General features: G+C 41.5%; 2 protein-coding genes across 4 annotated transcripts in view; both read right to left on the bottom strand.

The window, feature by feature from the left end:
* The window catches only part of lrrc18b (leucine rich repeat containing 18b), a 10,619-nt gene extending 7,649 nt beyond the window's left edge, over window positions 1–2,970 (bottom strand). For 2 of the 3 annotated variants that reach the window (XM_048246550.1, XM_048246548.1), the window contains exon 1: window positions 2,806–2,891. The gene's annotated coding sequence lies outside the window, so the exon portion shown is untranslated. The other variant, XM_048246549.1, reaches the window with a different exon arrangement.
* Window positions 2,971–12,841: 9,871 nt separating this feature from the next.
* The window catches only part of vstm4b (V-set and transmembrane domain containing 4b), a 33,930-nt gene continuing 29,271 nt past the window's right edge, over window positions 12,842–17,500 (bottom strand). Inside the window, 2 exon segments of the mRNA XM_048245538.1 lie at window positions 12,842–12,850; window positions 13,081–13,176. Coding sequence (XP_048101495.1) covers window positions 12,842–12,850; window positions 13,081–13,176 — 105 coding nt within the window.

The raw sequence follows: 17,500 nt of genomic DNA on the forward strand, positions 1-17,500 counted from the left end.
TATTGGACTAGCTGCAGCATGTGAAGCAAATGAGGATGCACATTTCTGTGTCTCTGAGGTCGATGTGAGCAATGCCTTTAGGAGGGTAAATTGTAGAAAAGCTACTGGACCGGATGGAATTTCTAACAGGGTTTTGAAATCCTGCGCTGCTCAGTTTGCTCCTGTGTTCACTTATATCTTTAACACATCATTGGCTCAAGAGACAGTTCCTACTTGCCTCAAGCAGTCTGTTATTGTTCCAGTGCCGAAAAACAAAAGTCCATCATGTCTGAATGACTACCCCAGTAGCTCTGGCGTCTACAGTGATGAAGTGTTTTGAGAAGCTTGTGAAAAACATTATCTGCTCATCCCTCCCCCTCCTCCTTCGACCCCCTCCAATTTGCTTACAGAGCCAACAGGTCTACAGAGGATGCCATCTCAAACCTCATGCACACCACCTTAACTCACCTGGAGGAGGGGAATGGGAATTATGTGAGGATGCTGTTCATTGACTTTAGTTCAGCATTCAACACGATAGTACCTCTCACCTTGGTCACAAAGATGAAGGCCTTAGGACTGAACACCACCCTGTGTCACTGGATATTTGACTTCCTCACCAACCGCTCACAAGTGGTTAGAGTGGGGGTCTGACATCTGACTCATTAACCATCAGCACTGGTGCTCCCCAAGGCTGTGTTTTGAGTCCACTGCTGTACAACATCTACACACATGACTGCAAAGCCAACAGTAGTCATACCTCCATCATCAAGTTTGCAGATGACACAGTGATCTTGGGCCTGATTAGTAACAACAATGAACAGCTCTACTTGGATCAGGTTGATGAGGTGGCACAGTGGTGTCAATCTAACAGCTTGACACTGAATATCAATACAACCAAGGAAATGGTAGTGGATTACAGAAGGCAGCAGCAGAACTACAGTTACACCCCACTAATGATCAGCGGGCAACCTGTAGAGAGAGTCACAAGTTTTAAATACCTTGGTGTCCACATTACTGAAGACTTAACATGGACTGTTAACACTCAATATGTTCTGAAGAAGTCCAGACAACGACTCTACTTCCTTCGTCAGCTAAGGAAATTCAAAGTTTCTACATCCATCATGAAGGCCTTCTACACTTCAGCGGTTGAGAGTGTTCTAACTGGTAGCATCATCACCTGGTATGGGAACTCCACAGTTAGAGATTGTAGTACTCTGCAGAGAGTAGTGCGCTCAGCTGAACGTGCTATAAGAACTCAACTCCCTGCTCTACAAGATATCTATTCCAGAAGAGTACTCCTAAGAGCCCAAAAAGATTCTGAAAGGACAATGGATTATTCCTACCGCTGAAATCAAGAAGACGCCTATGTAGTCACAAAGCCAGAACTGAGAGACTTAGGAGAAGTTTTTATCCCCAGGTCATCCTAACTCTGAACTCACACTATACTGACTTTGCACACATTCACTTCTCAGCACTCTCAAACATTTCCCAACTCTGAACTCACACTATACTGACTTTGCACTCATTCACTCCTCAGCACTCATGACCCCCCCACACCCACACACACACCCACACACACCTACAAGACTTTTAGCACTTTTACATCCCTCTCCCTATGCTACAGACCTTTTTATTTATTTTCTTATTTCATCACACGTCAAAACACACACACACACACACACACACACACACACACACACACACACATCTGACTTTATCTGACTTTCCAAATTTTGCACACTTTTTATTTATTATTTTTGATTTCTCCTCCATCTACCCATGTCCTTGATTGCCTAGCCTTTCTGCCCCCCACCCCCCCACACACACACACTTACATCATCACTGTCATCACTTCACATACATACAGCACACTGCTTGCTACAGTAAGCCTCCTCTACATGTTGCACACTGCCACCCCCACATACACAGCACATTGTCTTCAGGATCTTCTCCAACACATCCTCTACATACTTACAGCACACTGCCATTACCCACACACACACACACACAGTCACTGCTCCACTCCTCTCCATCACACACACACATCTTCACTGTCATCACTCACATACATTACATACAGTACTCTGCTTGCAATAGTAAGTCCCTGCCCCAATACACAGCACATTGTCTCATGAGGAAGCTTCTCCAACCCACATATTGCACACTGCCCTCTCCCCACATACACAGCACACTATCCCATCTCCCCTGTCCTCCCCCCCACACACACCAAGACCCCTGGCAGTTGGGTTAGCCCCTTGAGCCCGTGGATCTGCCCAAGGTTTCTTCCTTGGTAAGGGAGTTTTCCTTGCCCCTGTTGCTCTTGGGTGCTCCTTGTTGGTGCCCCCATCCCAATCCTCCCCCACCTTTCTTATGCAGCCCTTGCCACTTAATCTACTAAACCCCTCTTCTACTGCACTTTTTTTTACCCCCATTAATGCATAAATAGGCTGACACCAGACATAATTTCACTGCATTTCTTACTTCCAGTAACTATATGCATGTGATAATAAACTTCCTTTGTATCCTTGTATCCTTGTATCCTTGATTGTTTAGAGTTGTGGAGTGTGTGTCTCTGTCCTGTTTAGAGTTGTGGAGTGTGTGTGTCCTGTTTAGAGTTGTGGAGTGTGTGATTGTTTAGAGTTGTGGAGTGTGTGTGTGTCCTGTTTAGAGTCGTGGTGTGTGTGTGTGTGTGTGTGTGTGTGTGTGTTTAGAGTTGTGGTGTGTGTGTGTGTCCTGTTTAGAGTTGTTGAGTGTGTGTGTGTGTGTGTGTCCTTTGGGAATGCTCTGGTGTGTGTGTGTGTGTGTGTGTAGCCTCATACAGCTAACCTCAGTTCACTGGTGTCTGCAGTGCAGCCTATGGCCAGAGGGTGGCAGAAGACTAATGAACCAGGCTGAATAGAAGAGAGTTCTTGCCCACCTGGATGTGTTCCAGCCTCTCCTCTTTCTGTCAGATTCCTCTGTGTGATCTGCCTCCTCTCAGCTGGTGACTTGCAGAATTCTGTTTGAATTCATTCTATTACTGTCGCTTAGCAACATGGAATCTGCCTTTATGACGTCACTCTTTAGACTACTCAAACAGAGGAGCAGTGTCAGTGGAGTTCTCTGGCCCGGCCAGGTGGCCTGTTCTGTGATTGGATTAGCAAACGCACGCAGAGCAGACTGGCGCTCAGACCTGCCTTGTGGCTTTGGTGGACGGGATGTTGTGGAGTGTGTGTGTCCTGTTTAGAGTTGTGGAGTGTGTGATTGTTTAGAGTTGTGGAGTGTGTGTGTGTCCTGTTTAGAGTTGTGGAGTGTGTGTGTGTCCTGTTTAGAGTTGTGGAGTGTGTGTGTCCTGTTTAGAGTTGTGGAGTTGTGGAGTGTGTGTCCCTGTTTAGAGTTGTGGAGTGTGTGTGTTCTGTTTAGAGTTGTGGAGTGTGTGATTGTTTAGAGTTATGGAGTGTGTGTTTGTTTAGAGTTGTGGAGTGTGTTTGTCCTGTTTAGAGTTGTGGAGTGTGTGTGTGTCCTGTTTAGTGTTGTTGAGTGTGTGATTGTTTAGAGTTGTGTGTGTGTGTGTCCTGTTTAGAGTTGTGGAGTGTGTGTTTGTCCTGTTTAGAGTTGTGGAGTGTGTGTGTGTGTGTGTGTGTGTGTGTGTGTGTGTGTGTTTAGAGTTGTGGAGTGTGTCTGTCCTGTTTAGAGTTGTGGAGTGTGTGTGTGTGTGTGTGTGTGTGTGTGTGTTTTAGAGTTGTGGAGTGTGTGTGTGTCTGTCCTGTTTAGAGTTGTGGAGTGTGTGATTGTTTAGAGTTGTGGAGTGTGCGTGTCCTGTTTAGAGTTGTGGAGTGTGTGTGTGTGTGTGTTTAGAGTTGTGGAGTGTGTGTGTGTTTAGAGTTGTGGAGTGTGTGTGTGTGTTTGTGTGTGTGTATGTGTGTGTGTTTAGAGTTGTGGAGTGTGGTGCAGTTCATTAAACAGTGTGTGTGTGTGTGTGTGTGTGTGTGTGTGTGTGTGTGTGTGTGTGTCTTGGGTAGCATCTGTGGTGCAGTTCAATTCATGCTGACATTTGCATTAATGGTCATGTGATCTGTGGTCATGTGATCAGTGCAAATGGTCATGTGATCTCAAAGTCAAAGTCAAAGTCTGCTTTATTGTCAATTTCTTCACATGTCAAGACATACAAAGAGATTGAAATTACGTTTCCCACTATCCCACGGTGGAGACAAGACATATTTTACCAATTAACTCATTGAATGCCAAGCTGTTTTCGGGAGTTTTGTCCTAGAGTGCCAGCAATCTAGACCATTGTTGATGATTTTTGTACAGCCACAGCATATTCTGTGTTATAGCTATGAACACATACAATGGCTCATTTCAAAGGTGAGACTTTAAGCTCTCAGTGGGTGCAAACCATGTATTTCTACAGCCTCTGTTCCTGAGAAATCCCAAGCTAAACAGTGGCTAGTTTTCATCAAAATCGCTGTTTTTTTTTCTAGAAATGGAGATAATGTCTTTCATGAAATATGAAGTGTTGCCTGTTACTTGTGTAAACTTGTGTGAAGTGATCAGCGAAACCTGGCGAGACTGCCACCTAGTGATAGACCCACGGAAATGGCCTGGTTTTGACCTGATGTGCATGCGTCACTGATTCGACCCAAAGCGGCAACCGAGTTATGATAAAATGTCCAGATAAAATGTCCAGATTGTGCGTTTTCATGAGTTTTCAATCGTCATATATTTCATTTCCATTAATCACAGAGTTCCCAAAATCACATATAAGGTGTGTTAGAGTGTCTAGTTTCGTAATTTAAAAAAAAGTGAGTTAAGTCAATGAGTTAAGTCCACAGACAAACATAACATTCAAGTAAACAATATAAAAAGTAAATAAGAAGGCACATATAATGAAGAAATAAGAGCAGCAAAATTTGGGTTGTGCAATTGTGCATACAGTATACAGTCAATATAATAGTGCAAAAGTCAGGCCAATAAATGGCTGAGGTAGTTCTGTTTGACCTAAGTATGCAAGTGGCATAGTGGTGCAAGTTATGTAAGAGCAGCAGAAGTGTGTTCAGAAGTGTTTTCAGGACAACAGGACAACAAAAAGTTGCAAAGTGTGCAAGTGTACAAGTGGAGTAGTGCAAGTGGAGTAGTGCAAGTGGAGTAGTGCAAGTGGAGTAGTGCAAGGCAGCCATTGTGGGTCCAAAGTCCAGTCAAGTCAAGTCAAGTCAAGTCAAGTTTATTTATATAGCACATTTCATACACAGAGGTCATTCAATGTGCTTTACATAAACAAAACCAAACGATAATAACAAATAAAAGCATAGAAGGGCAATATAGTCAAATAATAGTTAAAAGGTAAAGATCATAATAAAAGAAAACATAAAACACAAGGTAAAATCATTTAAAAATAAAAGAATAATTAGTAAGCAAAAACAAAGGCAAAGTAGTAAAAAAAAGTAATAAAAGACAAAGTAGAATAATTATCGAGGCAGATTCAGAATTTGTAACTTCGGCACAGTTAGCAGAAAGCGCCTGAGAACAGTTTGGTCTTAAGTCTAGATTTAAAACTGGCTACAGTTGGGGCCTTTTAATGTCATCCAAAAGTTGGTTCCACAGCTGAGCCACATAGCAGCTAAAAGCTGCTTCACCATGTTTAGTTTTAACTGTAGGTTTTACTAGCAGGTTTTTCACCTGGGACCTGAGAGGGACGAGAAGGTGTGTACTGCTGAAGCATGTCTAACAAGTATTTAGGTCCTGCTCCATTTACTGATTTATAAACAAGCAATAGTGCTTTAAAAGTCAATTCTGTGACTTACTGGAAGCCAGTGCAAGGACTTAAGAATTGGAGTAATGTGGTCAGTTCTTTTAGTTTTTGTTAGAGTCCTAGCTGCTGCATTTTGTATCACCTGAAGCTGTTTAATAGTCTTTTTAGGAAGGCCTGTGAACAGTCCATTGCAGTAATCAACCCTGCTGGAGATAAATGCATGAATGAGTTTTTCTAAGTCATGTTTTGACATCAGCCCTCTGAGTTTGACAATATTTTTGAGGTGGTAAAAGCTGATTTAGTTATCGCTTTCATGTGGCTGTTGAAATTTAGATCACTGTCAATTAATACACCAAGGTTTTTAACAGTATCCTTTGCCTTCAACCCTTTTTGTGTCAAGGAGAGTGGCAACCCTAAGTCTTTCCTCATTTTACCAAATATAATTACTTCAGTTTTTTCTTTGTTCAGCTGAAGAAAATTTTTGAGACATCCAGGTGTTGATTTGTTCTATACACTGACACATAGATTCAAAGAGGACCATAGTTGTTTGGTGATAGAGCTAAGTAAATTTGTGTGTCATCTGCATAGCTATGATATGAAATCAAATTATTTTGAATGATTTGTCCAAGTGGGAGCATATAGAGGTTGAATAATAGTGGCCCCAAGATCGACCCTGGGGAACACCACAGGTCAAGGGCGTTGGTGTTGAGGTACAGTTTCCGATGGCAACAAAAAGCTCCTTTCTTGTAGATATGATTTTAGCCAGCTGATAACTATGCCTGTAAATCCAACCCAGTGTTCTAGTCTGTGTAGTAAAATGTTGTGATCAACAGTGTCAAATGCTGCACTAAGGTCCAGTAGCACTAGGACTGATGTTTTACCTGAATCTGTGTTGAGGCGTATGTCATTGGAAACTTTAATGAGAGCTGTTTCAGTGCTGTGATTTGCCCGAAAACCAGACTGAAAGTAATCAAAATACCCATTTGATGTTAGGAAGGTGGTTAATTGATTAAAGACTACTTTTTCAATAATTTTGCCAATAAAAGGTAGATTGGATATGGGCCTGTAATTGTTTAGCATGGAGGCATCCAGGTTATTCTTCTTGAGAAGTGGCTTTACAACAGCTGTTTTCAGTGACTTAGGAAAAGTGCCAGACAGCAATGATACATTTACAATTTGAAGGACATCCATACGCTATGAGGTGAAAAACAGTTTTAAAGAAATTGGTAGGCAGAGTGTCTAAGACACATGTGGAAGGGCTGAGATTCTGTACCGTTTTTTCAAGTGTTTCGTAGTCTATCAAGCTGAACTCTGACATCAAGTTTAGTTTCCCTCTGTTTGTTGCTGGAAGTTCAGGTTGTTGAATTTGTAATTGAGCAGATATGTTGAGTCTGATTTTGTCAATTTTACCTTTAAAAAAAAAGATGAAAACTCATTGCATTTATTAGTTGAGAGAAGTTCAGGCTAATTGTGAGGGGGGGATTTGTTAACTTATCAACAGTTGAAAATAGAATCGAGTGTTATTTGAACTTCTATTGATAATGTTAGAAAAGAAAGACTGTCTTGCTTTGCATATTTCAGAGTTATATGTCTTGGAGCATCTCTTTATGGATTTCATAGTGGATCTGAAGTTTGTATTTACGCCATTTTCTTTCAGTCTTCCTACACTCTCTTTTTAGAAGTTTAACTGCTGGATTTTGCCTCCATGGTGCTTTCTGTTTGTCCTTAACTTTCTTGAATTGTAATGGAGCAATGTCATCCATAATGTTTGCCATTTTGCATTAAAGTGATCAAATAAGTCTTCAGAGTCTGACAGTTGACTTGACTTTAGTGAAAGTGCTTGCTCAAAGAGAGCACTTGTCTGATCATTTATGATTCTCCTTTTTACCATCATAGCTGTGTTTTGAGTGTGTGGGGACATAGACACATCAAAGAACACGCAAAAAATGATCAGATAAGGCCAGGTCTTTAACAGCTGTAGAGACATCGAGACCCTTTGTGATAACAAGGTCGAGGTATGGCCGAAGAGAGTGTGTTGGCCCTGTACATGCTGTGTTAGGGGAGAAAGTATCGATTAGTGCAATGAATTCCTTGGCATAATTGTTTTCAGGATTATCCACATGCAAGTTTAGATCCCCTGATATAATAAGACAGTCATACTCTATGCAAACAACTGATAGCAGTTCACCTAGCTCTTCAAGAAAAAACTTTAGCTGAATGTTTTGGAGGCCTGTAAATTGTCAGTAATAAAATCTGAGGAGAAGACTTAATGCATGCACACAGATATTCAAATGAAGTAAAGTCACCAAATGGCGACTGATTGCACTGAAAAGACGTCTTGAAAATTGTGGCTATCCCCCACCTCTTTTATTTGCTCTGGTAGCACTCCAAAAACTGAAGTTTGGGGGAGCTGATTCGATGAGAGTAGCAGCACTGTTTGCTTGATCTAACCATGTCTCAGTTAAAGTAAAAATCAAGGTTATTATGTGCAAATTAGATCATGAATTAAGAATGATTTGTTTGAAAGAGATCTGATATTTAGGAGTGCTAGTTTTGTTAGTTTAAGTGTTGGGGAAATATGATCCATTGGGGAAATCTGAGGTTGATGTGGGTGCGGGTAGGAGGTGGACTGGTTTACCCTATAAGCTCAATGCATTTGTGTTCTATTTCCATAGGAATAGAGAATGTCATGGGCTTACTGGGTCCCAGCATGTTCTCAAAACTACTGTCAGTACCATTTATATTGCAGGGACCCTGAGAATATCATGCAATACAGTCATCATATCATTGTCCCCCTGCTGCTGCCATCTGTATTTTCCACTGCACATTCCATGCTATATGCCGGCTGAGAAAATGAACTAAGAGGTTGCTGCTGCTTAAAGATCCTTCTAAACGGGGGAGGGAGGGAGGGGTGGAGGTCAGGATGTTATGTAGCTGAGGGGTGGAGGGGAGAGGGGGAGAGTTCAGCATCCTAACAGCCTGGTGTATGGAAGCTGTTGGTGAGTCTGGTGGTGCGGGGCGCAGGCTTCTGTACCTCTTCCCAGAGGCAGTAGATCAAACAAATTGTGGCCCGGGGTGACTTGCATCACTCACAATTGTGAAGGCCTGCTCTTGAGGTGGGAGGTGTAAATGTCCTTCAGGGAGGGGAGTGAAGCACCAATAATCCTTCCAGCTGTGTTTACTATATGCAGAACTTTCCTGTTGTATTCAGTGCAGCTTTAAGCCCCACACAGCGATACAGCTGGAAGGATGCTCTCAATGGTGCCTCGGTAGAATGTGGTCATGATGGCTGGTGGAGCACTTGCTCGCCTGAGTTTCCGCAAGTGCTGTTTTGTGCTTCAAAGCGAGCAAAGAAGCGGTTCAGGTTGTTGAGCAGAGGGATGTTGCTCTCACAGCTCTGTGGCGCGGGCTTGTAGTGATCTGTGCAAATGCTCATGTGATCTGTGCAAATGGTCATGTGATCTGTGCAAATGGTCATGTGATCTGTGCAAATGGTCATGTGATCTGTGCAAATGGTCAAATGGTCATGTGATCTGTGCAAATGGTCATGTGATCTGTGCAAATGGTCATGTGATCTGTGCAAATGGTCAAATGGTCATGTGATCTGTGCAAATGGTCATGTGATCTGTGCAAATGGTCATGTGATCTGTGCAAATGGTCATGTGATCTGTGCTTCAGGTCTCTACTGTCTGGTGTCCCGTGTGGACAAGATGCAGAAATCGCAAACGTGTGTGTGAACAGAATAGTGTACTAACGTTAATGAAAACAGAATAGTGTACTAACGTTAATGGAAACAGAATAGTGTACTAACGTTAATGAAAACAGAATAGTGTACTTACTTTAATGGAAACAGAATAGTGTACTTAACTTTAATGGAAACAGAATAGTGTACTAACGTTAATGAAAACAGAATAGTGTACTAACGTTAATGGAAACAGAATAGTGTACTAACGTTAATGGAAACAGAATAGTGTACTAACTTTAATGGACACAGAATAGTGTACTAACGTTAATGAAAACAGAATAGTGTACTAACGTTAAAACAGAATGTAAACTTTACAGAATAGTGTACTTAACTTTAATGGAAACAGAATAATGTGTACTACTTAACGCGAAACAGAATTAATGAAAACAGAATAGTGTACTAACGTTAACTTTAATGGAAACAGAATAGTGTACTAAAACAGAATAGTGTAATTTAATGGAAACAGAATAGTGTACTAATGAAAATGGAATAGTGTACTTACGCTAATGAAAAAAACAGAATAGTGTACTTACTTTAATGGAAACAGAATAGTGTACTAACGTTAATGGAAACAGAATAGTGTACTTACTTTAATGGAAACAGAATAGTGTACTAACGTTAATGAAAACAGAATAGTGTACTTACTTTAATGGAAACAGAATAGTGTACTTACTTTAATGGACACAGAATAGTGTACTAATATGAATTAATGGAAAGAATAGTGTACAGAATGAAAACAGAATAGTGTACTTACTTTAATGGACACAGAATAAAACAGAATGTACTTAAATGGAAACAGAATAGTGTACTATAATGAAAACAGAATAGTGTACTTACTTAATGGAAACAGAATAGTGTACTAACGTTAATGGAAACAGAATAGTGTACTAACGAATTAATGTTAATGAAAACAGAATAGTGTACACAGAATAGTGTACTAATTTAATGGACACAGAATAGTGTACTAACGTTAATGAAAACAGAATAGTGTACTAACGTTAATGAAAACGGAATAGTGTACTTACTTTAATGAAAACAAAATAGTGTACTAACGTTAATGAAAACAGAATAGCCGCGGCCCACCGGTTACAAGTCCAGAGTACTAGTGGGCCACGGCTGCCCACATGGTCATGTGATCTAGTGTACTTACTTTAATGAAAACAGAAAACAGAATAGTGTACTTACTTTAATGAAAACAAAATAGTATTTAATTGTAGAAAGAACCCACAGATGACCCCAGCAGTCTTCATTAAACAGCGTGTGTGTGTGTCTGTTTGTGCTTGCGTGTATGTGTCTGTGTGTGTTCGTGCGTGCGTGTGTGCAAGCGTGTATGTGTCTGTGTGTGAGTGTGCGTGCGTGCGTGTGTGTGTGTTTGTGCAAGCGTGCATGTGTGTGTGTGTGTGTGTGCTTGCGTGCGTGTCTGTGTGTGTGTGTGTAATTGTAGAAAGAATCCAGATGAGCCCAGTCTTCATTAAACATGTTATTTTATCATACAATACAAATGTTACATCATGAACAGACAATGCTGTCCGTCTACAGAGCAGAGGAGAAGAGACACGGTGTGTGTGTGTGTGTGGTGGAGGAGTGAAGTTGGGAACAGAGGGAGGTATGTTAAGAAGAGCCTGTGTGTTTAGTCGAGTGTGTGTGTGTGTGGCTCTGTGTATGGCCGTGTGTGTGTGTGAGCAGGGTAGTGTGTGTGTGTGTAGAACAGTCTCCATATGGTTTTTGTTAGTGGTTTGAGTAGCCCCTCCCCTAAAGCCAGTCAGTCTGATGTGTGTGTGTGTGTGTATGTGTGTGTGTGTGCGCTCAACAGCAGTCTTTTATTATTTTCACAGTTAAGGAACATCAGACACCCTGGCTGCTAAACACACACACACACACACTTTCCACACTCTTTCTCTGACAGTCCTGGAGGCACAACACACACTCACCTAACACTGCAACACTCCAGGAAGCTCGAGGTACCTCCACGTACACACACACACACTCACATACACTCACACACTCACTCACCTAACATTGAAACACTCACTCACTCTCTCTCTATCTATCTCTCTCACACACACACACTCTCTCACTCACACACGCACACACTCACCTAACATTGAAACACTCCTAGAATCTCAAGACTACATCTCCATACACACACAGTGTGTGTGCACTTGTGTGTGTGCATGTGCATACCTGTGTGTGTGTGTGTGTGTGTGTGTGCATACACTTCAACAACAAACAGCCATGGTGCCACTCTGTCTACAGAGAGAGAGAGAGAGAGAGAGAGAGAACGAGAGAGAGAGAGAGTCCTTGGTGTTTGTTCAGTTTTCCATTCTTGTGTCCAAGTGGTGATTAAAGTCTGAAAAACAGTTTTCACACACACTTCTCTTCAGATTAAAGTCTGAGTTTTCACACACACTTCTCTTCAGATTAAAGTCTGAGTTTTCACACACACTTCTTTTCAGATTAAAGTCTCAGTTTTCACACACACTTCTCTTCAGCAGGACTCCGGGACTCTTCATGTCACAATATGCCTGACACACAGTCTACTCACACACACACCATTGTCCACCCAGAGACACATGCACACACACACACACACAGTCTACTCACACACACACCATTGTCCACCCAGAGACACACACACACACACACACACACACTCCTCACACACACACACACTCCTCATACACACACACACACCATTGTCCACCCAGAGACACATGCACACACACACACACACACACTCCTCATACACACACACACCATTGTCCACCCAGAGACACACACACACACACTCCTGTGTGTGTGTATAGGATTGTTGGTGTGAGTGTGTGTGTGTATGTATGTATGTGTGTGTATAGGCATGGTAATGTGTGTGTGTGTATATGTGTGTGTATAGGCATGTTAGTGTGTGTGTGTGCATAGGCATGTCAGTGTGTGTGTGTGTATGTGTGCATAGGCATGTTAGTGTGTGTGTGTGCATAGGCATGTTAGTGTGTGTGTGTGTGTGTGTGTGTGCATGGGCATGTTAGTGTGTGTGTGTGTGTGTGTGTGTGCATGGGCATGTTAGTGTGTGTGTGTGTGTGTGTGTGCATGGGCATGTTAGTGTGTGTGTGTGTGTGTGTGTGTGCATGGGCATGTTAGTGTTGGCGTTGAGATAAAAGCAGGAGATGATAACAGATGCTGGTTTCCTGGGAGTGGAGAGATAATTGGTGGTGTAGAGCAGCCAGGAGAGAGCATACCGGCTCCACACACACACACACACACACACACACACACACACACAGACTCTCACACACACACACACACATACACGCACGCACACATACACACACACACCACGCATAGAAAGTCAACCACATCATATAAAGTATCAATTCAGTCTTCTGTCTTCACTGAAGCTACACAACGCTTCACATCACATCACACAGTGACACAGTACACAACTGTACACTCTCAGAGAACATAACAAAACAATTCCATGAATGTTAGAAGTCATTAGTCCAGTATAATGTCGTCCATCCAAATACATTATAAATATGTTGCGAATAGGGACCAACAGAGTTCCATTCTTTGTTTGTTTGTTGTTTGTTTGTGTTTACACGTGTTGTTCCTCGAATAGGATTCTCACAATGGTAAGCTGTGCTGGAGCAGTTGGCCTTGCCGTTGGGCGAGCCTTGACCAGTTCCAACTCTGCGTAGGTCAGGGACTCCTCCACAATCTTGGGCTGTGGGGGGAGAGGAGTATGTTGAAGAAAAGTGCGTGTTGAAGTGTGTGTTGAAAAGAGTGTGTTGAGAAAGAATATTGATAATGTGGATTAGATATGTTGAAGAGTGTGTTGAAGAGTGTGTGTGTGTAGTTAGATATGTTGAAGAGTGTGTGTTGAAGAGTGTGTTGAAGAGTGTGTGTGTGTAGTTAGATATGTTGAAGAGTTATTGATAGCCAGTTGGTATGTTGAGAAGAGTGTGTTAGTTAGATATGTTGAAGGATTATTATTGTGTGTGGTTAGATATGTTGAAGGTGTGTTATTATTGATTGGGTATGTTGTGAAGGATATTGATGATGACCAGTTGGGTATGTTGAGGGGGTGTGTGTGTGTTAATGATTGGGTATGTTGGAAGGTGTGTGGTATTGACAGTTAGATATGTTGAAGTAGTATTGTGTGGTGGGTATGTTGAAGGGTGTGTGTGTGTAGTTAGGTATTATGTTGAAGGGGAATATTATTATTGATATTAGTTAGATATGTTAGAAGAAGTGTGTGTGTGTGTGGACTAGATATGTTGAAGGAGTGTGTGTGTGTGTAGTTAGGTATGTTGAAGAGTGTGTAATAGTTAGATATGTTGAAGGGGAATTATTGTGTGTGTGGTTAGATATGTTGAAGAAATTATTATTATTGATTAGATATGTTGAAGAATTATTATTATTGACAGTTAGGTATGTTGGAAAGGAAATTATTATTAGTTAGGTATGTTGAAGAGTGTGTGTGTGTAGTTAGGTATGTTGAAGAGTGTGTGTGTGTAGTTAGGTATGTTGAAGAGAGTGTGTGTGTGTGTAGTTAGGTATGTTGAAGAGTGTGTGTGTGTGTGTAGTTAGATATGTTGAAGAAGTGTGTGTGTGTGTAGTTAGGTATGTTGAAGAGTGTGTGTGTAGTTAGGTATGTTGAAGAGGTGTGTGTGTAGTTAGATATGTTGAAGAGGTGTGTGTGTGTGTAGTTAGGTATGTTGAAGAGTGTGTGTGTGTGTAGTTAGGTATGTTGAAGAGTGTGTGTAGTTAGATATGTTGAAGAGTGTGTGTGTGTAGTTAGGTATGTTGTGTGTGTGTGTAGTTAGATATGTTGAAAGTGTGTGTGTGTGTGTAGTTAGATATGTTGAAGAGTGTGTGTGTGTGTAGTTAGGTATGTTGAGTTAGATATGTTGAAGAGTGTGTGTGTGTAGTTAGATATGTTGAAGAGTGTGTGTAGTTAGATATGTTGAAGAGTGTGTGTGTGTGTGTAGTTAGGTATGTTGAAGAGTGTGTGTAGTTAGGTTTGTTGAAGAGTGTGTGTAGTTAGATATGTTGAAGAGTGTGTGTGTGTGTGTAGTTAGGTATGTTGAAGAGTGTGTGTAGTTAGATATGTTGAAGAGTGTGTGTAGTTAGATATGTTGAAGTGTGTGTGTGTGTGTGTTTAGATATGTTGAAGAGTGTGTGTGTGTAGTTAGATATGTTGAAGAGTGTGTGTGTGTAGTTTGGTATGTTGAAGAGTGTGTGTGTGTAGTTAGATGTGTTGAAGAGTGTGTGTAGTTAGATATGTTGAAGAGTGTGTGTGTGTAGTTAGGTATGTTGAAGAGGTGTGTGTGTGTAGTTAGATATGTTGAAGAAGTGTGTGTGTGTAGTTAGATGTGTTGAAGAGTGTGTGTAGTTAGGTATGTTGAAAGTGTGTGTGTGTAGTTAGGTATGTTGAAGAGTGTGTGTGTGTGTAGTTAGGTATGTTGAAGAGTGTGTGTGTGTGTAGTTAGGATATGTTGAAAGTGTGTGTGTGTGTAGTTAGATATGTTGAAAGTGTGTGTGTGTAGTTAGGTATGTTGAAGAGTGTGTGTAGTTAGGTATTTTGAAGAGTGTGTGTGTGTAGTTAGATATGTTGAAGAGTGTGTGTGTGTGTGTAGTTAGATATGTTGAAGAGTGTGTGTGTGTGTAGATTAGGTATATTTGAAAGAAGTGTGTGTGTGTAGTTAGATATGTTGTTGAAAGTGTGTGTGTGTGTAGTTAGATATGTTGAAGAGTGTGTGTGTGTAGTTAGAGTATATGTTGAAAAGTGTGTGTAGTTAAGATATATTGAAAGAAGTGTGTGTGTGTAGTTAGATATGTTGAAGAGTGTGTGTAGTTAGATATGTTGTTAGAGAAGTGTGTGTGTGTGTTAGATATAGTTAAAGTATGTTGAAGTGTGTGTGTAGTTAAAATTTATTTGAAAAGTGTGTGTAGTTAGGTATGTTGAAAAAAGTGTGTGTGTGTGCTTAGTTAAGAATATGTTGAGAAAAGAAGTGTGTGTAGTTGAACAATATGTTGAAGAGTGTGTGTAGTTAGATATGTTGAAGTGTGTGTGTGTGTGTAGTTAGATATGTTGAAGAGTGTGTGTAGTTAGATATGTTGAAGAGTGTGTGTGTGTAGTTTGGTATGTTGAAGAGTGTGTGTGTGTAGTTAGATGTGTTGAAGAGTGTGTGTAGTTAGGTATGTTGAAGAGTGTGTGTAGTTAGAGTATAATTTAGAAAGAAATTAAGTAGTAGTATTGTAGTTAGAGTATGTTGAAGAGTGTGTGTGTGTGTAGTTAGATATGTTGAAGAGTGTGTGTGTGTAGTTAGATATGTTGAAGAGTGTGTGTGTGTAGTTAGGTATGTTGAAGAGTGTGTGTAGTTAGGTATGTTGAAGAGTGTGTGTGTGTGTAGTTAGGTATGTTGAAGAGTGTGTGTAGTTAGATATGTTGAAAGTGTGTGTGTGTGTAGTTAGATATGTTGAAGAGTGTGTGTAGTTAGATATGTTGAAGAGTGTGTGTAGTTAGGTATGTTGGAAAATTAGTAATAGTTAGGTATGTTGAAGAGTGTATTATGATTAGATATGTTGAAGAGTGTGTGTGTGTGTGTAGTTAGATATGTTGAAGAGTGTGTGTAGTTAGGTATGTTGATGTCTGGTTGCTTGTGTGACAGACAGCACTGTGGGTCTCAGTGTTCACCACCATGTGACCATTAGAACCAAGAGGCCCTTGAACACAGCGCTCTTTAACCCTGCGACCTCTAATCCAGCGCCCTCTAACCCAGCGCCCTCTAACCCTGCGACCTCTAACCCTGCACCCTCTAACCCTGTGACCTTTAACCCTGTGACCTTTAACCCTGTGACCTCTAACCCTGCGCTCATAAGCCCTTTAACCCTGTGACCTCTAACCCAGCGCCCTCTAACCCTGCGATCTTTAACCTTGTGACCTTTAACCCAGCATCCTCTAACCCTGCGACCTCTAACCCTGTGCCCTTTAACCCTGTGACCTCTAACCCAGCACCCCTCCTAACCCACTAAACTCCGTGGCCTTTAACTTAGCGCCCTCTATTTAACCCCATTGTACCCAACCTGTGACCTCTAACCCAGCGCTCATTAGCCCTTTAACCCTGTGACCTCTAACCCAGCGAACTCCAGCCATCTCTCCCTCCATCCTACAGGCTGCTCATGGTCCACTATATGAACAGGCTACTCATGGGCCACTATATGAACTCCACCCTACAGGCTACTCATGGGCCACTATATGAACTCCATCCTACAGGCTACTCATGGGCCACTATATGAACAGGCTACGCATGGGCCACTATATGAACTCCATCCTACAGGCTACTCATGGGCCACTATATGAACAGGCTACTCATGGGCCACTATATGAACTCCATCCTACAGGCTACTCATGGGCCACTATATGAACAGGCTACTCATGGGCCACTATATGAACTCCATCCTACAGGCTACTCATGGGCCACTGCTGTATATGAACAGATGCTCTACATGAGCCCTGGGGTCCCTAGGCTAGGCTATTCGTTTGTGTCTCATGACGTCACTGTAGCTTTGCACCGCCATCTTTACGACTGATTGGGCAGCTCAGCCACCCAGTGGTCACAACAACTGACCGTCTGACAGCTAACAGCTGATAACCCACCACAAACTGTTCCCATAAAGTCACAATCACCTTGTTTTCCTTCCCTTATGTTCTTTCAATGAGTAGAAACCATGAGTGTATAAAATACGTAGGCTATAAACACATCTGACATTAAAGGACATTATCCAGATTAATGACAGCTAGCTGTGAGCTAAATGACACTAAAATGAGTGGTAGGCTAGCTTGCTATCTTAGAACTCACTACATATAGTAAGTAAACTACCACCAAAATCATACATTTGAATTGTTTTTACATAATACTTACATTTCCATGATTAAATATAAATCCTTGGTGGCCAGGTGCCGCACTTTCCGCGATTTTGACCCATCCAGCCATGCATATTGATAGGCAGGGGAGCAGTTGAAAGACTTTTAATTAGGTCTA

The sequence above is a fragment of the Alosa alosa genome, chromosome 6 (genome assembly GCF_017589495.1).
Source record: "Alosa alosa isolate M-15738 ecotype Scorff River chromosome 6, AALO_Geno_1.1, whole genome shotgun sequence".
In the NCBI taxonomy this organism is placed as follows: domain Eukaryota; kingdom Metazoa; phylum Chordata; class Actinopteri; order Clupeiformes; family Clupeidae; genus Alosa; species Alosa alosa.